The sequence below is a fragment of the Girardinichthys multiradiatus genome, chromosome 15, assembly GCF_021462225.1.
Source record: "Girardinichthys multiradiatus isolate DD_20200921_A chromosome 15, DD_fGirMul_XY1, whole genome shotgun sequence".
Taxonomy (NCBI): Eukaryota; Metazoa; Chordata; class Actinopteri; order Cyprinodontiformes; family Goodeidae; genus Girardinichthys; species Girardinichthys multiradiatus.
Window position 1 is genome coordinate 35286832 of NC_061808.1, and position 26527 is coordinate 35313358.

The following is a 26527-nucleotide window of genomic DNA, read 5'->3' on the forward strand; positions in this document are numbered from 1 at the left end:
CTCCTGTCTGTATGGAGACTCGTCGCTAATCAGATAAAACTAAACCTAACCTTTTAACCTAACTTGCCAGAAGTATAAATCATTTTGGGCTTAACTGTTACTGGAAGGGCAATATATCCCATTATTTTATCATGGGTAAGTGTAAGATGACACACAAATGGAAAAGAATATTGTGTGTGTGTGGTGAGGCAAATTGAGTCATATTTGATCAATCCAATAGTCAGTAATCTATGCTGGACCAAGAATTTCCCAGTTATCCTGGTAGCTTTCCGTCCACACAAAAACCTAATGACACATACATACTCTTAGAAAATCTTTATTGCAAAGAGACAGTAAAAACATACAATATAAACAACATAATCAGCAAAGTAACATGTGAAAGTTCATAGATGCATGGATGAGACGTGAAACACATTTTTCACATATCAGGTATTTGTTTTTAAACTCCCAGAGAGGAGCTGACGCCCTCTATGCACTAGTAAGTGTTTCCTCAAAGGCACAATTTGCTCTACTGCCTGCCTTTCATCAGGCCAGCGTTAGGTAGCAGGGATGCCTAAAGCTAAAATGGCATTTAGGTCTGCAAATGCAGCAGCAAACCCCTCTGCAAAACAATATAAAGAGACAAAACAAAGAAAATGAACCCTGGCTGATAACTTCCACAGGCGCTCAGTGTTTTGAAGGTTAGAACTCCAGCCAGACAGAAAAAGTCCTTCACAACAGTCTGGGAAAGTAGTTTCTTCACAGTGTCGGCTTTGTTCACAGAGTAACCCCCATGATTAGTGAGGAAGGCGCTGATAACAAGCTACTGACAGAGAATTGGGAGAAGAATACTGTGTAGAATTCTTCTGGATCTCTTTATTTTAACAACATAACCTTGAGACAAAATGATGCAAATAAAAAACCATTCAGATTGCACAAATAAATATTATCAAAATGTGTAATTCACCGAAAGTACAGCTGTATCCAAAGCTGCAGCGTTTCTTATCTCCACAGAGCCTGTTTGCCTTATTACGGGTTCGGATTCTGCATCATGGAGATAATAAAGCAAGTCCTCGGGAAGGCAAAACTCATCTGACACACACTATAATCTGAACGATACTGTTTGCGAGGTGCGAGGTGTTTAAGAGGTGAAACTATCTCAGTTGTCTCTTTAGTTTGGTCTGTGGACCTGAATGGCTTAAAAACACAAGATAATGCGAGCAGGAGGGTTAGTCTATTCTCTCCAGCTTTTCCCTTTTATAGCCACTGCCATGTAGTTTCAGACATGGGCAACTTGTCATGAGACAGTTTTCTACCTGTTTGAGGCTATTTGTTGTACATACATGGATAAAGAAGACTTTTAGAACGTACAGTAGATTACCAAATAAAATGGCACTCCTGTAAAGCTGTGTTAAAATATTAAATTACATTTTATAGCAGCTGAATAATCTTACACATAAACAAAATCTTTAAGAATACAGCCTTTATTTGAAGTGCATTAACTCAGTGGGGTAAAAATCCCATGTTGAGGAATAATTGTTTTTAACAAAATCAGAAGTGCCAATTTATTGGTTCTCCTAACAACCCCTTTAAAATAAAAGTAACTGAAGCAATGTCGTAATTTAGACTTCATTACCTTTTATGTTGATCAGAGTTTCTAAAAAATTCTGAGTGACTTTCAGTTTCCCTGGGGGATAAATATGATGTGACACAAAGGGCAGTTTCTTTTAGCCACTAGGCTGGACAAGGAGCCAGATTTACTTTGCTACCACACCCAGTAAGCAGGAAGGTAAGAAGGTATAAAAATCCCAAATTCTCACTGTTACAATACTGCAGCAAAGAGTGGTATCTTGCAGACAGAAAGTCTCCATGACAACCATTGAACTAGTTTGGGAATGATCCCAGAAACAAAATCTTTCCAGTCCTACCATCCCAAAGGTAAATATGTTGAGGTTACTGGGAAATTGAGACTAAGATTGAAGTTTTTAATAACAACACTCCAGCCGGGTTTGCTGTGAAACACAAGATAAACATGTGAAAAAGGTCATCAGGTCAGCTGTTAGGTATGGTGAAGGCTCTGTGATGCTGTGGGCCTGTTTTAGGTTTAAAGGCAATGGGAAATTTCTTAGATTACATGGAATTATGAACCAGATGGTTTTAAATAAAACTCTGGTGACTTCTACCATTAAACTGAAAATGGGTTGTCTCTGAAAACTGAAGTGTAGTTCCGTTGGTTAAATTACATATTACAAAATATTACCAGCAGGGGTGGCAACAATTGTGCTACTGAAGAAATTGTAAAAAAACAAATATTCCTTTATGCAGAATTTTCTTCCTGACTGAATAAACATGCTCAAATTGAAGGTTAGAATTTCCTACATTTTCCAGTGTGAGAATATGCTGCTGCACAAGAATAATTTATTTGAAGGATTTTAAACATCTTTACCGGCCTGCCACTTTCTAACATATCCACTAAAGATAATACACTGGAACAAGAGTAAGGGCTGCAAAAAAAAATAATCATACAAAAATGATTAAGAAGGAATAAAAAATACTTCCACAAAAACCACAGTTTAGAGTGTTTTAGTGTTTGGGTATCTTGTAAAGACCCATAAATACAAAGTCTAACTGAGACTTCCACTGGAAGCAAAGACTTGTCTCAAGAAAACCGAAATGGAAAAATACTGAATCCCGCATGACATGTCAGCTGGTGCTGCGGTGCTAATCCGTCCTGTGGCTGTCCATGGTAACATTTCTCAGATCCAAGATGGCCGTCTTCACACTGTCCTCCTCATCACTAAAAAAAACCAAAACGATAAAAAAGTAATTTAGTGGAGCAAAACGATGATAATATTTCTCTGGTTAATGCTCTCCTTCCCAGGTCTGTCAGTTTATACAGATGGTCATGTCTTTGCAGGTTTACAGTTGTCCATCCTCTTTTCATTCTCAGATGATGGACTGAACAGAGCTCTGTGAGATGTTTAAAGGTTGCGATGTTGTTTCCTAACATAACCCTGCTTTAAACCTCTCCTTGTTTCTCCTGTAGACACATTATACCATCCATCTGGACCCGAAAGACGTGCAGTGAGACATTCCACTTTAAAACTTGTTCTAAGCTATTTTTGTTTTGTAAAGTCACACACTACAATGATGTGAATAGCTTATTGTGGTTGGAAAAAAGACACCTCAGCTGTGTGATGCTTCTGATGGTACTAGAAAAGCTTGTAAAGAGGTAAATGGACAATGGTCTCTGAGACAATTTGTTTTCAATGGATGTTTACCTGTTGTTGCTCCCTTTAGACCAATTAAGTCAAATCTGGAATGGAAATCCCTACCTTTGGTCCAATCTACCCTGACAGAAACTGAGGCATCTTGTACTGATTTCTTTCTCTTCAGCTTAATAAAAACGTAAAGAAATGTATTCCGTTTCTCTGGTAAACATTCATGCAGCTCTCCCTCAAGAATCTGAGTTGATTTGCTCATTCACCAGTTCATACCTCTATTTTGTACCCAGCCTATATACATTTCATGCCTGTGAACTAACTATTTTGTACCCATGTCCCTTACCATTGTATATCAGTTTATTTCTCACAGTAGTTAGGTATATTTAAGAATTATGGATTCTATTTATTTATATTTTTCTGAAGATTTTATATTACAGCAATTAATTGTGGTTTTGCCCCAGACCAGTCGGCTCCTATTAAATATAAGCGTTTATAACCCCAGATAAAGCTAAAATAACTAAAATGTGTTATAATAATGACAATAATGTTAATAATGTTAATACTTTTAATAATGATCTTTAAATCACTGGTTGTCAATGTTGGTACTAAATGTCTCCAGGCAGGCTAAAATCATCATAATCAGTGTCCAAGCAAGTAGTTGCAGATTGCTAGTCTCCATACCTGAAAAATGTAGGTATGGAATGTTAAAAACTGCAAATGTATGAAACAGAGAAGGGGTGACATGAGCAGTGCCCTCCCTGTCAGAAAACCCTCATGGAAATACGAAATACATCAGTGACTCAGTGAAGATGTTTCCAAGTTTTGTCAGCGTGGCCCACAACCCTAACCGTAACCCTACAACACCTGAATAGATGAGTAAAATCTCTAAAGTCAAACCTGAGGATTTCTCCCTCAACATCCTTGATTGTGTCAGGCAGAGGCTTGTTGGCAGTCTCAGGCAGCATCAGGGTCAGTCCAGCGCCCAGCAGTGGACACAGGCCAGAGAGAACCATAGGAGCATGAGGATTGATGTTTCTTAAAAGGTACATCATAGGAGCCAGAACGCCTCCGATCCGCGCACACATGGATCCTATGCCAATACCATTTTGCCTGTAGATCAGAGTAGTGAGAGATCAGATAGTCCTGTTATACAAACTGTTAATAACTGAAAAGGTAGGCAGTCATCGGCAATTTGTTTCAAAATAGAAGGGAGCTAGATGTCTATACCGTTACACCCCTACCATATCCTGTTATTGACAGGATATGGTAGGGGTGTAACGGTAAACAAAAATCATGGTTCAGTATGTACCTTAGTTTTAAGTCACAGTTCGGTTTTCGGTATGCTTCAATCAAGAGAAACAAATAATTTCATTCATTCATTCATTCATTCATCTTCTAAACCACTTATTCCATAGTGGGTCACGGGGGGAGCTGGTGCCTATCCCCAGCAGTCTACAGGTGAGAGGCGGGGTACACCCTGGACAGGTTGCCAATCCATCGCAGGGCAACACAGAGACATACAGGACAAACAACCATTCACATACTCATTCTCACCTAAGGGCAATTTAGAGAGACCAATTAACCTAACAGTCATGTTGTTGGACTGTGTGAGGAAGCCGGAGAACCCGGAGAGAACCCATGCAAGGTTCTCACAAATAATTTATTTTACTTTATTAATATTACTTTACAATAAACTGACTGTAAATTTGGTTTGAATTAATTAAGGATAATCTGGTTGTTATTTAGGAATGTTTGAACAAGACTGTTAAAAATAAATCAAAACAATTCCAGTTGTCCCTGAATGCACCTTTAATGTTTAGCTGTTGGGATGTCCCCTCTTCTCCAGGGGAATCCTGCCAACATGTCTGCTGCTGTGCAGTGTTTTAGGCTCCGGTTGAATGCTACAGGCAGCAGAATTTGGACCTTTTTTTTCCAGTGCCATTGGTGTGCCAATAAATCTTTGTTCTTTCTTTCTTCATCATAACTGTAGCTGTAAAGGAAACCTTAACTGTTCTTAAATACTTAAATACTAGACCTAAAAAGTCGATCAGACAGCTGCAGCTGATCCAGAACGCTGCTGCCCACATCCTCACTAGAACTAAGAAAGAAGAGTACTTCACCCCGGTTCTGAAGCCCTTCCACTTCCTCCATGTATATCAGAGAATTTACTTTAGAAATTCTTCTGTTTATAAATCCCTGAATGGCTTAGCACAAGAATACATTAAAGATTTGTTGTCAAACTTCAAGACCACTCAGGTCTTCTGGTCCAAGTCTACTCTGCAACACCAGATCCAGAACCAAACATGGAGAAGCAGCATCCAGTTCTTTTGCTCCACTAATCTGGAACAAACTTCCAGAAAATTGCAAAAATGCTGAATCTCTGAGTTCTATTAAATCAAGGTTAAAATCCCATTTGTTTAGAGTTGCCTTTGACTGTTAAACATCATTAATTACAACCTGTAGTCCAACTTTCCTTTTGTTTCATTTATTATGCCATTGCTATGTACTTTTTTTTCCAACATGTTTATTTTATATTTTCCTCACTTTGGATTATCTTGTTGCTGAAATGTGATATACAAATGAACCTTCCAAAACTCTCATTCATATTTAGTTGTGTAATTAATAAAATATTTGGTTTTGACAATGTGACTGAAAGATCCTTGATGGGATCGTAACACATGCAGTAGATTAGGTAATCTGTTCTGGGCACGTGAGCCATCATAGCAGATTCAGGTTCAGCAAAGTTTTTAGAAACATTAGAACTTTAGAAACTTTTTCACTTAGGAGCACCCAGAAATGCCCTGCAGGGCAACACTTACCTGATCACAGTTGGAAATACTTCAGCTGAGTAGACATAAATGATTGACAGAGAGGCTGTAATTCCAAACTTCCCGATCATGGCTAGGACTGTTCTAACAATGGACAAATCTAAAGAGAAGATGATAGAACAAGTTGTGACCAAACATACAAAAACTGTGGAGAATGACTCTTTTTGACCTGACAGAGTAAAGAAGGTCTGTTTGCACAGCGTGTACGTACCGCTGGGGATGCAGGTGGTTAGCAGGCAGGCAGACCCTCCCACTGTTAGAAAAGCCAGCTGAGAGAACTTGCGTGAGCGGTTGAGGGTGAACAACGTGATGGTGCGTGCAGGCATCTCCACCAAGCCAAAGATCATCTGGGTTAAGTAGATGTTCATTCCGAAGTCGGAAATGTTGAGGGACAATCCATAGTACACCAGGACATTGACAAACCTGAAACATGAAGAATGGGATAAAGGTCTGGCTTGGGTCACCTCTCTGTAACCAGGAAACTAAAAGGCCCAAACAATGTATGAAATTATTCTGGCTGGAGATTGTTCCAAAATGACCCTGAAATCCTGTCCAGAGGCTGTGACAGTTAAACAAACGTTTGTTTCTATAATGTTTTTAGGTTAGTATATGTTTCTGTGTTCTAATAAAAAGATGTTCAAACATTTTAAAATGTTTTTTTATTAGCCAGCACATGATTGTTAATTTCTTCAGTAAATCTTATGCTGGATCTCAACGTCTGGACCTGACCCCAGGTTCTCAGTGGGGTTAACATTGATAGCGTTTTCTCAGTGTTGGTCTAAAATATCGTTGAGTCATTTTTATGACCTTGCCTTCTGACATGAAAATTCACAGATAATCACCTAATTATTTCTGGATTGTTGGAAGAAGTTGCTCGTGTAGGGGGATTGCTTCCAGTCTTAATCATAGCAGTATTCTTGGACAAAATTATCATGAGGCCATCCTCACACATGTATTGGATCAAGATACTGTACTGTTGTGTTCATCTTTCCTCTCTGGACAAATTATTTTTGAAAACAATCCTTATTCTCTTGCCTTGAAATTTTTTCAGCTACAATATTCTTGTCAGTTGTTTCTTTACATGCGACACTTTTTTGATGAAGTAACTTTGGCGGCATTTTCTTTGGAGATAACATTACTAACACAAGACAACAATGATCAGACTGATGACACCTTCAGCTGTTCAGATGGTATGACTATGCTGAAGTGAAGTAAGGAGATCATTTCGTATTATGCCACAAATAAAGACTATTTTTGTTCTAAAGTAAGCTTTATAAGCTAGCAAAGCTTTTTGTGATAATTTAATGCAATCTAACAATGTGAATTATTGTTTTAAAAACCAATTCTATAAAACGGAACATTTGTGTCATTCCTGATATAACCACAAGATGGTGCCAGAGAAGGAAATTATAAAACCATACACAAAAGAACTTCCATCATTCAAAAGGTTCTCTGACTTTCCTAAGCCTAAGTCATTTATTCAGCTGCTGTATTATGTATTTTGTTGTTTTATTCTCCTTTATGACTTAAATGGAAAAAACTCTTACTGCATGTTAAAAAATCGCAGATTACAGAGAATTTTACCATACTCTAGCTTGCCTTTCTGTTTTCAATAAGATTGCTGCAATTCTGAAGATTAGCAGTTATAATGTATCACTCATAAGTATATTATATAGTGTAAGAACAATAGAAACCTAAATTCCCTTCAAACTAAAATCTTTGAACTGCAATTTATATCACTATACCAAGTGTATGGGAAATCATGACTGACTCAGAACACACTCAGAAACTGGAGCTACTTCCTTAGTGTATTTGCAGAGAAGTCCCGGACTGTTTTTTCTGGATAGATATGATTTCATTCAAGCAGCTACGTTTCCAAAACAAGGTTTTCTTGCCCTTCTTATTTTTGGGAAGCACATTCTGTGATACTATTATAGAGAACCGGTCTATATTAAATTAGATTATAACTTAACTGAACTTGATTGTCTTTCTTTAGAGCCAAATTTGACCTGTTTTCTCTGCGTAGTATACAAATAAGACCTTTGCAGTTTAAAGAACAACAATTCACCGCCATATCTTGCACAAATAGTAATTTTTGCAACAACAGGTTACACAGCAGCTGTGACACATTAAGCCCCCAGGCCTGAACGTCTCAGTGTCACATTTTGACAGGTTTATGTTTTAGAATTAGCCACATTTTGCAGCTCTGAACTGGCATTCAAGCATGGCAACGCTGAAAGGGACGTTTCAAGGTAAAGTCACAAGGCACACCCAAACAATGGGAGAGATGAAGTGAGTAAAAATGACAATGTTTTAGAAATATCTTTTAAACCTTTTTTAGCAGGGATTTTTCAGAATTTAGTTTAAAAGTTTCAGTTTGTGCCTTGGGGCAGCAGAAATGCCTTTCTGTTGGCTCATCCTATGTACTGAACCATCTATAAAAATGATTCTGCAATGAACATAGCTCAGGAAAATCTGAAAGCATTGTCTGAGTAACAGAATTCAGGTCACAGGAATGTGTTTGGGATGTTGCAAAAACATCAGGTGACCCCAGCATTTCCTGTTTGCTGCTCAGCTGAGTGTTTCTTGCAGGTTCTGTGCTTGTTTTGGAGAGGTGAAGGAACAGACTGAGTTAAAAAGACACATGAAATACGACAACAGCTAATTGGATTGAAGGTGTGAGCAGGTGAGAAGTTTGTGAACATTTACAAAGTATACAGTAACAAGCTTCAGCTTACTGGAGTTGTGATTGGCTAGGAAACTGGTTATTTCTGAAGCTTTGGGATAACAGGTTGGGCAGGTCGAACAGTGGAAGTTACACTTCCACTGTTCGTTTCTATTTACATTATCACAAGTACTAAGAATTAGAGGCAAACACTGAATATCTAAAATGGTCATTATTTCTTTTTTTGTTTTTTCAGTCAGATGCAACAGAGCATCACAGGGGTTCTACAGCAGTATAAATAGTTTGTCCTACCAAAAGTATACAGATTGACTTATTAAACATTCAGTGTCTATAAAAGTGGCATACTAATTTTACTCAGTTGGCCTTTATGCAGCTAGATTTCAATATGTGAGTGTATTGGATTATATGTGGGCAGTGATAGAATGCACTTGTCACGGAGTGACATTTTTGGACTTTGTTTGTGACTTTGTGTTTATTTACCTTTTGCTTAGATTTTTCTATTTTGGTTTTTGTATCATGTTTTCTTTTCTCCCTCTTCCGCCTCCTAGTGTTTACTTCTTAAGTTTTTTTATGGTTGTTTTCTTATTACTTTGTATGGTTTATCATCATTATTATTATTGTAATTATTATAGTTCTTGGTCTTCCCTGGATTCTCTAGTTTTATTTCTCTTTAGTATCTTTGTGGTTAATTGTGTTTTATTTGTTCCTTTGCACTCTTCTTGTTTACTAGTTTATTTTCTGTTTCCTTTCCAGTTAATTCAGTCAGTGTGGTTAGGTTAGTTTACTTTTGTATTCAGGTTTTCTTCATGGGTTCTTTGTTTGTTCTTAGGTTGTTATTGTTGTTCCTATGTTCCCTCTAGTTTCTCTGTTTACTTTAGTCATGATTATTCTAGTTTTCTTATTCCCCATTTGATTATTTATTTTTATCTATAGGTTTGCTTGGTCTGTGTTTCTGTTTATTGTTTATTAGTTACTTTGCCCATGCTCAGTCTTTGTATTTGTTTCACCTGTTCCTTCTGCTTCCCTGCCTCATTGTCACACCTATTCCCTGTTTTCTCTGATTACCTGCCCTTTGTTATCCCTCAGTATATTAGTTGGTTTTTTGTCATTGTTTGTTGGCTGGTTCCTTGTGTTTGTCACACCCCGTTCTCAACCCATGTATTCGTGCTGAGTTGTTTTCCATGTGCCTGCAGAACCTCTTGTAAGTTTTTGGATCAGGACTTTGTTTGTATCTGCAGTGCCTTGTTTGGTTTCTTTTGAAAACCTCTGGAAATAAAGCTGAAAACCTTTTACAACATGTTGCTGCCCAGCTCTTGTCTGCACTTTGGTCCGCCCGCAAACCATATTATGACAGCACTGGATTAAATTGGGTTGCATGTAAATGGAGGCAGGAGGAAAGCAGAGAAACAGAGGGAGGGAGCTTAATTAACACAGAGGGGGCTGAACTTAGACACAAAGAAACTTTAAATCAAGGAGAAAATACTAGCACTGAACTGGGAGGAAGACATTCAGATACACAAAGCACTAATTCAAGAAGAAACTAAGAAACTAAACAAAGGAATGATGTTTATAGCAACAATGAACACAGAGAAATTAAGTACCGCAAGACCATAACTACAATAATAAGAACTCAGAAGACAAAAAAAAAAAAAATCAAACACCTAAGGAATACAACGGAAGCTGTATGTAACATACATATGAAAACATAATTCATTTGAAAGGTGGTTCTATGTCAGGAGGTTGAATTGCATGCACATGTCACTTTTCAGATTTTTATTTGGAAATTATTATTATTATATCAAATACAATTTCAATAAAAGATATGGAGGTTTGCAGTTTGTTGCTGTAATGTGTAATATTCAATATGTATAAAGTAACACTGCAACCTTTTCACAAATCTTTTCAGAGAAATGTAAAATAAAAACTACACATTATAAAAGTGAAAGCGAAAATAGGAATTTTCTTTCTATGCTTATCTCTGTCTTTACTACTACTTACTACTAACTGCTCTTTTCCTTCAGCAGACCAGGAACTGACAAAGTTTGAGAAAAGGAAATGGATGAGAGAAACTTGCAAACTGGGAGGAATGTTGGAAGGCCACAAAACTCCAGGAGCTTAGCCCTCTTATTTTATACAAGAACCAGAAAGCATATGTTGTCTGGTCTTGGAGTGTTAAAACAGAGAAGAGATTGAAAACTGAGTTCATATCCACAACATTTACTGCAAGGTCAAAAATGATCTTTCCATTACTGATATTTTAGCTCTCTCTGTCCTGCTGTATGATAATATAATCACCGTAAAAGGGTGTAGTTAGTCAGCTCCAAAAACCACGCCTGTAAAACACAAAAATCTGAATGTGATACTTAGAACTTGTTCAGTAAGCAGAAAAACAGTCATTGTGGTGGGACATTCCTGTCCTCTGCATCTGCTCAATCTATATGTAACAAGGAAAAATTATAAGAGGAAAGAGTGTTGCTTTTTATTGTTACAAAAAATATTCTGTAATTTCCTTCTTCATAACAGTCCAAAGAAAAAGACATATGATCAGACTATGATCACACTGTTGGGACCACAGCCATGGGTACAATATGATGGGCCAGTAAGAACTTTTCTGGAACTTTCAAAATAAATCACATTTACCTACTTCCAGCACAGCCAGAAACGGGGGTAACAGAGGACTTCTCGTGACGTCACTGTCTGAATAAAAACACCGCTTTTGCAACAAACTGACCTCTTCCATGCAGGTCCCCAGAGGAACTCAATGGAGGGACACAGCGCGCTAATGTCTCTTTGCAGGCAAACAGACATAAACTCTTCAAACTGGATCCAAGAGTGTCATATGATCATGCGATCATATACACTAAGTTAAGTAGGAATGAATTGCTGTTTGTGTGTCCGGTATTCATTCATGAACGGGGTAATTAAGGTACAAGCGTGGCTTGACTTTCTCTCTGAGGTCTACAGAAGCAAACTGAGTTCCAGAGAGTTCCCAGCAGAGACCCTGTCTCTACGACGCCGAGTGGAGCAGTTTTCCCGGTCTGATGGAAGGACAACGGGACTGCATCATGGTGGCTACAGCAGTAACGTGCGGTTTGGCCAGCCCGACAGAGTGAGCCACCCCTCCCCACAGCTACGGAGGTTAGCAAGTTAACCTTTTGTTCACTGTGGATGCTTTCTTCAACTCCGTCGCCTCGGACAACGTTTCCTCAGCACGGTTCACGTAAGAGGTTGTGTTTTGGGCAGAGAGAAGTAGTTTAGAATGAAATAATCTAAACATTTTTTGTTTAATGAAGTTTGGTTTTGTTTGTGTTGAAACTCAGCCATCTTAGTGCTAGCAGATTATCTGCTCAGCATATGTACACAGTTTATGTGTTCTGTGTTTGTTTGTTTTTTTACGTTAAGACAGACTTTATTTAAAGGGTGATTTTAAACACAGAGGATCGGCCATAACGCGCCGTCCACACTTATGCATTTTAACCCTTTTATTAATGGTATTTTAAAGGTATGTGTTTGATACTGATGATAAGCTATAAGCTTCTTTTGTTAGCTTTAACTGCTAACAGCTAAGAACACGTGCTTGCCTGCTAAAGATCATTTACCCAAAAAGGTTGTTAGTTTTCAATGTAGTAAAATAATATTTCCCAAAATATTAAAAAAAATAAAGGCAGCTAATTAAACACCGTTGAGAATCGGTTATCCAGAAGGTTGGTTTTCTTCAGCAAATCATTCTTTGAAATATTATTTTATTAAAATAATATTGTATCTGATCTTGCATTGTGAATGGTTGTCTAAACGTTGATTATTTCCTAAGTTGGTTCCAAGACTAACTTAACTTCACATCCAGATTCTTCAAGATAATCCTTGGTTCTCAAACATAAACATTGCATGGTAATGTTGCATCAATCTTTTGGTCATGGTTTTCAATCATCTTTAATCAACTTGTTTATATTGTACATAGCCCATTAGTCTTCGTTATTCTTTAATTCTGCTAGGTAGTTTAGTTGGATGGTTTTAGCATAGTAAAGAGTTTGTTGATTGAAATATGTTTGACTTTGAGTTGACTTATTTTTGGTAATATGTTTTTGTATTTTAAGAAATTATGTGAATTCATTCCATATGTGTGCAGAGTTTTTGCTGTTCAATAATGTCAGAACTTGTCTTATCCCTTTCTATTTTGTCCTAATACCACCGCTTTACTGGCCTGGTATTCACAGGACAACCCTTAACAGACCAAAATATTATTTAATTAAATATTTAAGTATTAATATTAAATAATATATTCATAATCACAACAACACAGCAAAAGAAAATTCAAACCCACATTTTGAGAAATATTTTGTGTTCTGCTCAAACAATATGGCATGAATCTAAATTATTTAGATGACAGTTATTGTGAAGCACCACAAGTCACAAAACTGTTTGGCATCTAGTAATTAAAAGGTTTGTTAATGGGTTACAGAGTATAGAGGAGGGGTGGAGTTCATTGAAGCCAAGGGAGAAAATATGTGACACAGTTGGATAGAACTAATTCTTTGTTATCGTATTGTGGCATGCATGGCGATATTTTAGCTGGAATTGCATAAAAAAATATTGATCTGGTATTGTGAGATGGGACAATCATTCGATTCAATTCCACTGATTCATCCATTCATTAATTTTCTAAATCTCCTTGTAGGGTCACAGTGGGAGTGGAGGGGTGCACATCTCCAGGGGTCACTAGGTGAGAGGCAGGGAACACTTTGGACAGGTCGCCACTCCATTAGAGGGCTCAGTATAGTTCAATTCAATTGAAATTAATGTATTATGTTTATGTAGTGCAAAATAATGCCAACTTAAGGCATTTTACAAGACAAACAGTTCCATTTCATATCCAGTTATATAGAAATCCAACTTAGTCCAGATTTAACTCATATCACTCCAATTTATTCCAACACAATCTAATCATATAGTCAAAACTGTAGTCCAATCAAAACAAATATGACAGAAGTAGTTTTTTGCATTTAAAACATAACTCATCATTTATAACGCAACATCTAGTATTCTTGCTCCATGATATCAAACCAGCTGTATATTTGTTGTTAAACAGACAACTCTGTAACCCTGCAACTCTTTTTGGGTCACTAGAACATAATGAGATGTTGTTTGAGGTAAATCAATGTTTTAAATTACTTTAGCATTTTAATGCAAGTATTTTTAAGCATAATGGAGATTATTAGCATCTAAGTAATGAACCACAGTACGCAGACATGACTCCCTGTCCTCAATGCATCATAAGATTTTTTTGCTGTATTGATGCTAAAACTGTAAACATGGCGCTGCGTTTATGTGAAACAAAGTTATACAATGTAGTTACTAATAAAGTTTTCGAGAAAATGTAGAAAAGAGGCCAAACCTAATAGCTGATGGTGAAATGTTGTATGCACTAATCATTGATTTAATAAGAAAAACTGATCATCCATCCATCCATCCATCCATCCATCCATCCATCCATCCATCCATCCATCCATCCATCCATCCATCCATCCATCCATCCCTCCATCCATCTATCCATCCATGGTCTTGCAGGGTTGCGGAGGGATTGTCTATCTCCAGCAGTCACTGGGTGAAAGGGAGGCTACACTCTGGACAGGTCGCCAGTCCATCACAGGGCAACACAGAAACACACAGGACAAACAACCATGCACACACTCATACATAAGGACAAATTGCTCTTTTGAAAAAACGGAAACTTTTCATTCATATCATTAGCAGCAACAGCATGGCTGGTTATAAAGTTTGCTGACGCTGTGATATCGCTGTTTTAATAAGTTAAAAGTGATCAACCTCTGCGCTCTCAGTTTCCACCTACAAACTGCCTCAACACGCTAGTTCCTGGATTAGTAAGATGATCTATATCCAAACTAACTAAAGCTAACATTAATAAGTTCTCCTTAGGCTAACAAGAACTTGAGTACACATTCTGGTTGTAAACTGGCAGGATTACACAAACAGATCCCTGACAGCATTTTCTGCTCATATGAAAGTATATTTTGTAATCCATAGTGCAGGCTATGATCACCCCCTTATACTTAATGCACAGCTTTTAGCTGCAAAGTAACAGGAAACCATTTAAATCAAATATTCAAAACTCAACTCCACAAAAGACTGGGATGGAGTAACCCATTTACCATTATACTTTCATTGTTTCTGAAGATGCATTTAAAACACTCTTTTAAACAAATATGCAATGAATTAACAAACGAGGTAGAGGTAGTAAGTACAATCTTTTCCTTATAACCAAATCTCACAGTGATCTACAGATGGATGCTAATGTCTGGTCATGAAAAATTGTTAAAATAAGTCTGTTTTCTTAACAAATAACCCAATAATATTGTTTTAAGGATAGTAATCTGTTGTTGTTACTTTTAAATAAACCTCTGATTCCAACAGAAGCAAGAATGGACCAGTCTACTCAATTATGAACTCCTTATTTTGACATGATGGTGAGTTCAAAGCAGTCAAACGGATGCACCCGTCTTTCAGGATGGCTACATTCTGTGGTACATAGTACTTTAGTATGAACAGCAGGGCATAGCCTTGGACATGACAAGGCTTTGTTACATTTAAGTTTGGGTGTCCAGTGTCCAAGTTTTGATCTGGCGCAGGCTGATTCATTTAAATGCTGATATAAAAGAGAAAAAGACTCTCTAGTTGTGTGAGTACTCACCAAAGATAAAAGACAATCAGGGACTGCTTTCTCATCGTTGGTGTTCGAACAAGGTCAAAGAGTGAGTGCTTTTTCTTCAGTGCAGTTTTGTCTTCAGTCTGATAAACCTGGTGAAAAGGAAAACATGGGTAAAAAGCTCAGAGGAAGCCTGAAACATCTTGCTCTTCAAATAGTTTGTATGTTCAAACAACAGCCTGTTATCATAAGCATGTATTCAAAGTCAGAATGGATGCCACCATGTTGCACAATCATTGCTGTGAATTAACTGTGTGAAACATTGAGTGATCTGTCACAACACCAACACTATCAAGTGTAATATTTGTTGCTGATATGTGTTGGTTTGCAGTTTATCTATATCTTCTTCTCTAATGTATCTCTAATGCTCCTTTCACTAGCTGATAACCTGCATCCCCACTACTGAAATATATGCACAGAGCCTGGGCTGGGAATGTAACATCAGCAGTCCGTTAGCAGATCAGCAGAACCAGATACACATACACTATATCTGTGTATTTGTATTAAGACAGCACTAAGTGCTGGCCATCAGCAAACTGGCAGAATCTATCATATAGTATAAATAGCTTTGCTCAAAAAATACAGGAAATCCAACTTGAGCCATTGAAATAGGTGCTGGATTGAGTTTATGGTCAATTTTAGCGGTGGATTTATTTGTAGCAGATACTTGACCTGAAAATATTTGCAGTCAGAATGAAATCAGACACGTTTAGGTTAACAGCAGTGCCCCCTCTGACAGATAAAACTTGCTCGTCTGACTCTGGAGTCTACTCGGTGGACAAGGACCTGCCTGAATTCTCTCTCTATGTGAACAGAAGAATTATTGCTTATGTTGAGAAAACTGTATAGCAAACATTTAGCCAAGCTAAAACAGAAAATGAGAGGATGTGGGCCTTACCATCACCTTTTGGATGATGCTTAATGTATGAGAGAGACATGAAGATACAGTTGAAACCAGGTGATTCAAAGACATGGCATCACAAAGACCCATATCCTTTAATTTTGACAATAAAGCAGATTAAACCTTTACTGTTTTAAGTCTGTTAGGATGAACAAAATTATACACTCACTAAGACCACTATAGCTTTAAAAAAGTTAGGAAAGCCTAGATGATGAAGGTGGTGGCAGCAGCATGTTGTGTGTGATTTTTGTTGCAGGAGGGACTGGCACATGGCATCGTAAGGAAATAACATTATGTGGAAATATTGACATCTTGATATTAGCTACAATTGTCCAAATGGACAACGACCAAAAACATACCACCAAAATAATTACAAAGTCAATGTTTTGGAATGGCCATCACAAAGTCCTGATCTCAGTCCCATGGTATATCTGTGGGCAGAACTGAAAAGGTGAGTGAGACCAAGGAGACCTACAAACCTTACCCAGTCCCACCAGTTCTGTCAGGAGGAATGAGCCAAATTTCTTTATCAAAAATAACTGTTGTGAGAAACTTGTGAAAGGATACCCAAAACATGTGAATAAATACAGTTAAAAAGTGAATCCCATGAGGAAGTCTGAAATTTCCAGTTCAAATGTGATGCTAACTTTCTGTTCACACTAAACTTAAATAACCCCATCAGCCTAAGTTTTATGGTAAGTTTTTAAGTTTTGTTCTGAAAGGAAACCACAGCAAATAAATAAAAATGCGAGACAAATGGGAAGTTTCGACTACTGGGACCTTTTCCAGGAACCAGGCTAATTTTCAGGGGCTGTTATTAGGCTCTGTGTTTCCATTAAATTTACCAGGGTAAAAACTATCTGGGTAGAACTGAACCCCAGAAAGAGGCATTGGTTGGGAACAATCACAACCCCAGTGGATCCTTAAAAGATAAATTATGCACTGCTGCTGTGTGTGTGTGGTTCTTTTTTTTTTGGAACATATCGCTCAGGTTGATATTTATTAAAAATTTGTGAATGCTACACTTTTCCTTTGACTTCAGTGACTATAAGACTGTCATAGTTTGGTTTTTTGATGGACCAATATGCGGGGAAGAACTCCTGAAGCTCCAGGTTCCAGAAGGTAAGACGAGTCTTTATTTTCCATGGCAGGACCCAGACAGGGTAGCAAGCACGCAGCAGGAAACACACATACACATAAATAACCAGCGGGGAACAACGGAAACAAACGGGCTTAAATACAAAACCGACCAGCATGGGGAACCAATGACAAACCTGACCAGACAATCTGGAAAACACAGAACAGGTGTGGGCTTGGGGTGCAGAGAGACAGAAAACAAAGGACCAGACCAGGTAATCTTACAAAAACACAAGCAGGTATGATAAAGACAGTTTCACAGTGTGAACTCGCTCTGTCTTCTCCCACTTCAGAAGCGATACTGCCATCAGTAACATTCTTTGAAATGTTCTTAAAGTTACACCTTTCTACGGTATTCACATTGACTCAAAGTATAGTCGCTGTGATTCAATCATCAACTACAGTCTTATTTCTGAAAATTATTCTTTTAATTTTGCATGGGAGGCCTTTCTCTTCTACTCTCACCCACTAAATAAGACCTCAGCTGGGAGGGAGAAGTTACTGCTGAGTGTCAGTGGCCCTGTTTTGGATTCCACGGTGGAAACGCCCACAAAAAACCGCCAGGGTGACTGACAGTTCCCGGAAAACACTTTCCAGGTATTATTGTTCAAACGTGCCTAAAATGTAAAGCAAATGCGGGGTACTTAAGGGTTTGCATATATTTGCAAAAATGCATGTCCTTTTTCCATGAGTCTGCTCTTTAACTTAGTCCTCTGCAAAGGAAAAACATCTTCCCCTCTACAAACCACTTCCATTAGTTGGGTGGCAGGTTTTATAAACAATTCTGCTTACAGCTCCCAAAACCTTTGCATGGAGCTTCCCCTCTAGATCAAAACTGCTGGCTGATAATTTGCGATGGAGGGCAACATGAAAGCCCGCACTCTATCCTGAAAACTAGCACACAATCCTGCAATCAGTCACTAGTATGTAGCTCCGCAAGCCAACAACAACCTAAGATAATCATTCCCCTCCAACACCTCAGGCACAATGCCATCGCTCCAATAAACCTAAGTAACATTTGGGAGCTTGAAGCAGCAGGATTGAGGAAAAGCTTTCACATGTCAGATTACTGTAAGTCTGTGTCCAATTTACTTCTGCTAATGGTGCAGCAATATGGTTTTCATTTATCAAAACAGTGAGAGTTATTATGACATCATATGCTGTTTTGGTTTTATGTTTAGTCACTTGATTGTTAAGCAGCACAGTACAAGTGGTTATAACATTATATCACAATACAATTCTAAATGGGACACTTCTCTTTGCTCCTCTGTTTGGTTTGAAACTCTACAGTTCAGTCAAATCTACTGATGTCTCGTGATTGAAATGAAACATCCCAATTTTTGCAATACAGGAAGCACATCACATGAGTGATGCACTGCTTAATCACCAATATGGAGTTACATGATCTGAAACCACAAAAGGAAGAACGTCTTCCTCTTTGGATAAAAACACATTGCCATCTGCACTCTTTCAAGTTTGTGGGATGATCAGAAAGACAAAAACAACATATTTTTCACTTTCTTCACAGACTGATAATAGTAACCTTAAGACAGCTTCGGGTTTGGTTTCTTTATTGAATTCAACCTTAATATGATTGTGTGAATGATACTTTTATAAACCCTAAATACCTCATCTTACCTAAGTATTCATACCTCTTGAACCTTTTCACATTTTGCCACTTGACAACAACAGACCTTCTTGTAGTTTACTGTGATCCAAAGCAGTGGTTCCCAACCTTTTTTAACTGGTGTAACCCCTAAGCCATTTAGCTATACAACAGATATATGTACATATATCTATATATCTTTCTGTCTGTCTATCTAATTACCAAGCTCAGTCTTATAAATCCAGGGGGATTATTTCACAGCCAAGCTAGGTCAAAACATTTTATTCTGTGGTGACCGGACTTTAGCTGCGTGTCAGGGGCAGGCCATGAAACACTTGGGCTATTTTGTGTACCTTCGCCATAAGTACCAGGAGTCGGAGAGTTAGCCCTGCTGCTATCAAAACGATGGATTTAACTGCATGTTTTTCTGTGCGCTCTCTGTCCGCTGTTGGGAGCGTGTGTTCACCTGCTTGCGAGCCCACATAACTCAGCGTGTCAGCATTGGTGACAGAGTATGAGGAATGTGTTTTCAGCTGGCTTTTGTCAAGTCTGGCCATAAAAAGTAGATTAGCGACGACGCAGGGAGAGAAATAGCTTACGCCGTGATCTAATAAAATGAATGACATAACTGTAAAAACGTATAATTACTACCTTGTTGGTGGGTTGGGAGCCCACTTGGATAATGGTGGGGGAAACGCTGCCCTTAGTCAAACATGTTAGTAAAAATAGAATGTAAAACAAATGATTATTAAATGAAGATAATTTTATTTAATCTCTTTAACTTGAATATTTAGTTCTTAGGCATTTTATTAGTTTTAGCTCAAATTAAACAGAAAGATAACTGTTGCTGTGAAAGTGAATAAGTAATAGCGGAGCGTGCAGGTGAGCAGCAATGACACCCCTGCTCTAGTCTTTCGCACCTGTAGTTGTTTTATTGTGCCCTTTTTTGCTCTTTTGGTTGATAAAAGCTTGGTGTATTTTGCACCTGGGTCCTAATAAAGCATCACACATTCAAGAATGCTCTCTACTAACTGATGATATTTACCCCTCATCTTGGAAATAAAATATTAAATGTTTCCATGTACCCCCTGCAATGTGCTCACGTACCACTAGGAGTACGAGTACCCCCAGTTGGGAATTACTGATCTAATGTAATAAACCAAGACAAAACAGTGCATAATTGTAAAGAGGAAGGAAATGATGAATGGTTCTCAAAAGGTTGTTATACATACAAATCCAACAAGTGTGGTGTTTACTTGAATTCAGCCCCCCTGCAAGTACAGCGACAAGACTTTCTACTTGCAGCTGTCTCTCTACCAGCTTTGTACTTCTAGAGGCTTCTTCTTGCAAAAGTACAAATGCTTAGTCAGATTGGGTGAAGAATCTCTGTTAACACCAGTTTTGCCAAATAATTCTCAGTTAGGGCTGTACTTTGACTGGGCCATTCTAACCCACAAATATGGTTTGTTCTAAATCATTCCATTGTAGCTCTGGCTGGATGCTTAGGGACCCACTTATGCCCTGCTTTGTGTTGTTTTGTAACATAACATCCCAATATTGCACATTGAGGTTAAGTGGTTGTAGTGTGACATAATGTTAAAAGGTTGTAGGGCTACGAACATTTCTAAAGGGAACTATATATGGCATCACGTTGATGTACAGTATTACAGCACATTGGATAAAATCATTCAGAACGAAACATGTAAAAGAGTCAAAGAATTCAGGAACAGGGTAATGTAACTTTCAGGGTTGTAGTTTTGTTTGATAGGAACATTTCCAGTCCAGAAAAAAATTTATTGGCTTTCTCAGTCATACACTCCAAAAGGTGTAGCAGCTTTTGTTAACCTACAAACAGCTGCCAATAAAAAGAGGTGGGACTCGGTTACCAAGCAATGTTTTTGCACTGAGCCTCAGTTATAATTGACATTTTGTGAACATAAATTGAACCGTGACTTTGTTAGAAGGATAAATTACAAAACCCACATTCCTACCTGACACATCTCCAGATCCTTACTGATAGGCTTCCCATTCATCTCAGCTGCCTTCAGGATCACTTCCCATGCTTCCTCGTTCCTGTCGTTGGCCATTAACCACCGAGCTGATTTCGGCAAAACCCTGAGAAGGAAAAACGCACAAGGTTAAAAATGAATCTAAAACATCAAATCAAAAGTCCTTCAGGGCATTTTTGAACTGACTTGTTCCATAACCTCACACACTCACAGGACTGAAGCAATTACTCTTTTTTTCTTGCTTGTGTCAAATGTATATGAGAATCATAAATAACTTGCATGGCATGAGGCATGCGAGGCAACCTCAAAGAAGGTCAGCACATTTTCCTGTGGTCTAAGGAATGCCTTGTGGACAGAGAATGAATCACCATAATTCATAAGCAGAAAACAAGTCAGACAATCATTTTTATCACTATATTCTTACTGATGCTGTAAAAAACTTAAGGATTCTGTTTTTTATTTTCCATCCTGGTGCAGACTACAGCCCACTCACCAAATGTAAATGAAGAAGAGGAAGCCAGGTGCAGATATAGCCAGCTGCAGCTTACGCCAGTCTCTTATGAGGTACGCCACTCCAGCCAATATGATGTATCCAAAGCCGAAGAAGTAGTCTGTAATTATACCGGCCAGCATGCGTTGTCTCAGGCCCGTCCATTCAGTACCTGTGTGGCAGGCAGACTCATGAGAACACAACCTGCACTGAGGACTGAACCTACACAGTAACATAAAAAGCCCATTTTACAAGATGTGTTCTGTTGTCAAATTTTAGGTTCTGGTAGTTTTGACAAAGAGGCCAACCCATTGACCTCAATCACAAACTTGTTAAGTCTCAGTCTAATCCATGAGGCCCAATTCTACGCTCCACAGAACTAAAACAAACATCCTAGTGCCAGACACACACAAAGGTCCCGCGACTGTGACCTTTAAGGTCAGCAACGCATGGATGACCGACAACTTTAGACCAATAATTTTGTCTTTATAACCATCTGTGTATATGCATGTGTTAAAGTACTTTATTAGCTCATATGATGAAAAGTTCTTGAATAAAAACATTTCACCATTGAAGAACATTTCTCTGTAGGTCACTGTGAAAACTGTGTGGAAAAGCAGATTGATATAAAGACAACAGTTTGTTTATGCATGTCATCTTGGTTTATAACGACATTTGTCTGAAAGCTGATGGCATTGCTTGGTTTCTGTAATTATCTATGATGTACGTAGAAAGAATTATCATAGTTCTGGCACATCTAATCCTGGCTTAACTTTATAGACGTCATCAAGTATTTGTTTTCCTCAAATAAACTAAGTGAACATTGCCTTTGGAAAGAAATAATACAAAAAGAATAAAACTTTGCAAAACTTTCTTTTTCTCAAATGTGACACTCAGCTCGAAAGATTGTCACCAATACACACACCACTTATACCATTGTGATATAAAGCATAAGTTCTAATGTTTCCCTTTTGTTACAATAGGATAAGAATGCTCATTGTAACACATTACAAGGATAAATGGCCCAAGGTTTGTCATGAATGACCTGAGGCTGGGGCACTGGGTTTGATGGTGGAGCAGCTAGTAACTGGTTTGATTAGAAAGTCACAGCACACTTAGATTAAGGATGGACACCCGCTACTACACAATCTACCAGATAGACACCACAATGGTGAAACATAGTCTAATGATAATCACTGAGGGGGGACACATCCATTGCATTGGAGTGTCAGATATAAAACTTCATGTGACCTTCTTTCGAGGCTCTTCGTCATCCTTTTCCTTTGATCTCTGTAATCATTCCTCTGCCTAATTTAGATTAAAGAAGCTTAAAGTTAAAAACTGTTTGAAAGTCGTTCCTTTAAGAGTCAGTGGTAGATAGAGTGTGTGATCGCTTCTGGGGATCAAGGACTGGAAGAACTCCAAGACGTCTGACCGCCAACAGGGTGCGGTAGCTCGAACAAAAGTCAAGATATTTAAAAATCATATTTTTTGAAGTGGCCGCAGTTCTCATCACTGTCACCTTGCAGCAAGAAGAAGGTCCTGAATTCTGACCTTTCTACAAGGGGTCTGAATGTTCTGTGCATGCATAGTTCTTTGAGCAGTAGCCTGCAGTGATCCTGCATGGGTTAACTGGTTATAGAAAATATATGGAAGGAGACTTTTAACTCTGCCTATATGATGAGGGTTAGCAAGCTACTGACCTAAAACAAAGGCGTTCATTATAACGCCGGAGATAGAGGTTCCGACCATGAAGCGAAGAGCGGTGTAGATGTAGAAATTGGGAGCGAAAGCAGCAGCTACACCAAAGGTTGCTTGGATAGCCAGGCTAATGAGGATGATGATCCGCCGGCCATATCTGACAAACACAAAAAATATAAAAGAACAAATCTTGAAAGCAATACACTAAAACATAAAGTAGGAATACTACACATTAGGAATGGCTACATTTGTTCAAAACTGGTCAATAATAAGTCAAACGGTTGTTAACTTACTTATCAGCCAAGTAACCGAACAAAAGAGCTCCAACAAGGAGTCCAGACATGTAGATGGATGAGCCTAGATTGTTGAGGCTGGCATTGGAACAGACCAAGTTCCACTGGAAGAAGGAAAGACAGAAAAAGTTGATAAAGTCTGAAGATTTCTAAAGCAGCTGCATAACTGGAGCATTAGTGATGAAATCTGTAACTAATTTCTCTCTGAGTTGGATAACTGTAAACCCATATTAAGTTGTTTTTTTGTAGCCCCTTGACTTTTAAGGGCTTTTAGGTCAGACCTGAAGTTGTCTAGTTCCTGGCGCTGATGCACTCTAGCTCCAAAGTCAGTCTGGAATAGTATTTGCTGTAAAACTGTCCGAGAACTCTTAGGATATCAAATAGGTTTGTTCATGTCTGTGTTCATGACCTCTCGGCCTTTGCCTTAAAGAAACGTCATTCGATGAACTGCTAAAAGATTCCTAAAAAAAAGCTCAGTTCTGTTCAGCACTTTCAAAAGAGTAGAGAAAAAAATCTAAAGGTAGAAATTTAGATTTTCTGCGTCAGAGATAGTTCTCCTAAATCAGCTGTAGATCTCTTACTTGCACCTAACTGAATGTGACAAGCTGGTAATTGGGACATTTAGTCAGAGTATGACCCAGCCACATCACTCTGGTCATGTAACTGCCCAACCCTCACCTTCACGTGTTACAAACATACCCTGCTATGGTATGCAGGGAAGAGTCAAAGATACCTGCACTGCATGTGTCCATCTCATCACCCGCTCAGTCTCAGATATCACAGAGCCCTCCGTAATAAAAATGCTCAGCCCTTCCACATTCCACAGCTGCATGGAGTTCTTATGTTGAACACATTAAGGGAAACTGTGGATTTTCAGAGCATTGAAAACATGTGAGGTGCACTGCAGGTTTTTCACTCACCTCAGTTACTATGGTGCTTTGGAATGTCTCCGTGCTGTACTCCCAGCCTTCCTGGCAGCTCATAGTCAGGTGTCCGTCTCCAGGAGCTGCAGCGTCGCTGTGGTTCAGGGCCTTGGTACAGGACAGTTCAGGAAGGCCATCAGGGCTGCTCAGAAGACTGAAGTTTAAAGTGGAAGGGGTTCCCGCTGAGGGCAAAGTAGAGCGGCACAGATGAGGAGGAACAGCCCCAGTAAATACAGAGACCAGCATGTGGAACGCCAAAAAGATCTGAGGTACACAGATCCACACATACAAGAGCTTCTGGAACTTCCCAAAGCCTCCAATTTTACTGAGAACTTCATCAAAATTCATTGTTCTGGCCAATTATAGGTGCACACTTAAAATGACCTTTGTTTGTAACCGATCTGCTCTAATAGAGATGATCCCAAGGTGCTAATACAGTCTAACTGCCAAAGATGAGAGCTCAGCAGCAGTCAAATATCTGTGATAAAAGGCTGCAGCTAGAGCCTGTAGCAGGCAGATAATTAACAGGCAGAAACAATGTCTACATACAGACGCTGTCACACCTGTGCTGAGCTCTGAGAGGAACCTGTAGCTGTGCAGAGTGGGACTGTCTGAGGCTGCTCTAACCTCAGAGTGATGGGAGTGAGTTTAAAGCAGAAGGGAGGTGTCTGCTGCCTGTGGGAGGAGCCGGGGGATGATGCTCTTCTTTCATTTCTCCACCCCTCCTGAAAAAGTTTCATAAGATTAAATTAAGTAACTTGTTTTCAGATGAAACCAAGAGTTTGTGGCAGTCTCACATTTGGGACAGAGATGTATGATTTAGGGTGGGGTAGCAAAGAGGAGGAGTGCAAAACCATTCTGTTTGTGTGGATTATGAAAAAGCAGAGGCATCAAGTAACGGTTGTATAATTTCTGAGATTACACTTGTCCAACTTGTTCAATTGTTCTCTGGAGATTGCTCCTCATATTAAGTTCTTCTGCCACTATTGAATGCTGTGTGGGTGGAGTGAGAGTCTAAGATAATGACACAGGAAGCGGACAGATAGCAGGGTGAGATTAAGTCAGCCTTCAGTCTTTGCTCCCATCTTTAGTCATCATTTAATGAAAATCACCTCATTTCCTGGCTCGTGATGTTTGCTGGTCAGCGTGAACGTTGTAGTGGTTCTTTATGAATAATCCTTGCACATCCTTGCACATGTGGAGCAGAAAACCTGGGGTAATCTGATAGCTCAGGCGTTCTTTGATTAGCATCAGGGCTACAGAGCTCCAGCCTCTATGTGGTTTCAAGTTGAAAATCTTATTGAAAGGTTCTGGAAAGCCAGGGGATCAAACAAGGGGGTGACAAAGAAACAACTCGCTACAGGTCTGTTACAAGTAAAAGCTGGAAATACAAGAACAAATGATGTCGTCTGTTGCAAACTCCAAGTACCCCCCCCGAAACAAACAGTTTATACATCAATGATGCCTAAAACACTGAAATGTCAGCTGAATGCAATTTGTACTGACAAGCAGTTTTCATCCTATATTTTGTTCCCATTCAAGGAGTTGTCTATAAAACCTGTAGCCTGTACTGGTGCCGCCTCTTCTTTCCACTGTATCTTTAAAAAAAAAAGAAGAAAACTTAATCTAATCTTATGAAGGTGACCCAACATCTCTTTGGCAGGTATCAGCAGGCCTTTTCACTACTTTTATTGGAGCATAAAACTACACATGGATAATTACCTGGAGTTACCTGGACTCTACATACTAACTAAATCCCTAACAGCAGCTCTGACCAGGATGTCCTTGAATTAAAATCTCTTAAATCATCTTTTTTTCAGCTTTCATAAACTGGATGCTTCAACATCACCACAGGGTTTACCCCACATACTGGTACTCACGTAACCTGATGTTTAACTTCCCATTTATGTGCCTACACAATGGCATTCATTGGCTTCCCTCCCACTCACTCAGCCTCAGTTGTCGTTAGCTGGCACGGTTTGAATGAACTCCGCCTCCAACAAGGGCATTTAGGTAACTAACACATGTT

General features: G+C 38.8%; 1 protein-coding gene across 1 annotated transcript; it reads right to left on the reverse strand.

Annotated features, from left to right (window-relative positions):
* Positions 1 to 300: 300 nt before the first annotated feature.
* Positions 301 to 25106, reverse strand: si:dkey-119m7.4 (uncharacterized protein LOC560629 homolog). Its single transcript, XM_047387108.1, has 10 exons — positions 24496 to 25106; positions 23576 to 23679; positions 23285 to 23439; positions 21585 to 21753; positions 21074 to 21197; positions 15424 to 15530; positions 6243 to 6454; positions 6023 to 6131; positions 4101 to 4313; positions 301 to 2776 (listed from the first exon to the last, which is right to left on the reverse strand). The coding sequence occupies exons 1-10, from the start codon at positions 24844 to 24846 to the stop codon at positions 2701 to 2703; spliced, it is 1620 nt and encodes a 539-aa protein (XP_047243064.1). The 5' UTR covers positions 24847 to 25106; the 3' UTR covers positions 301 to 2700.
* Between the last annotated feature and the right edge of the window lie 1421 nt (positions 25107 to 26527).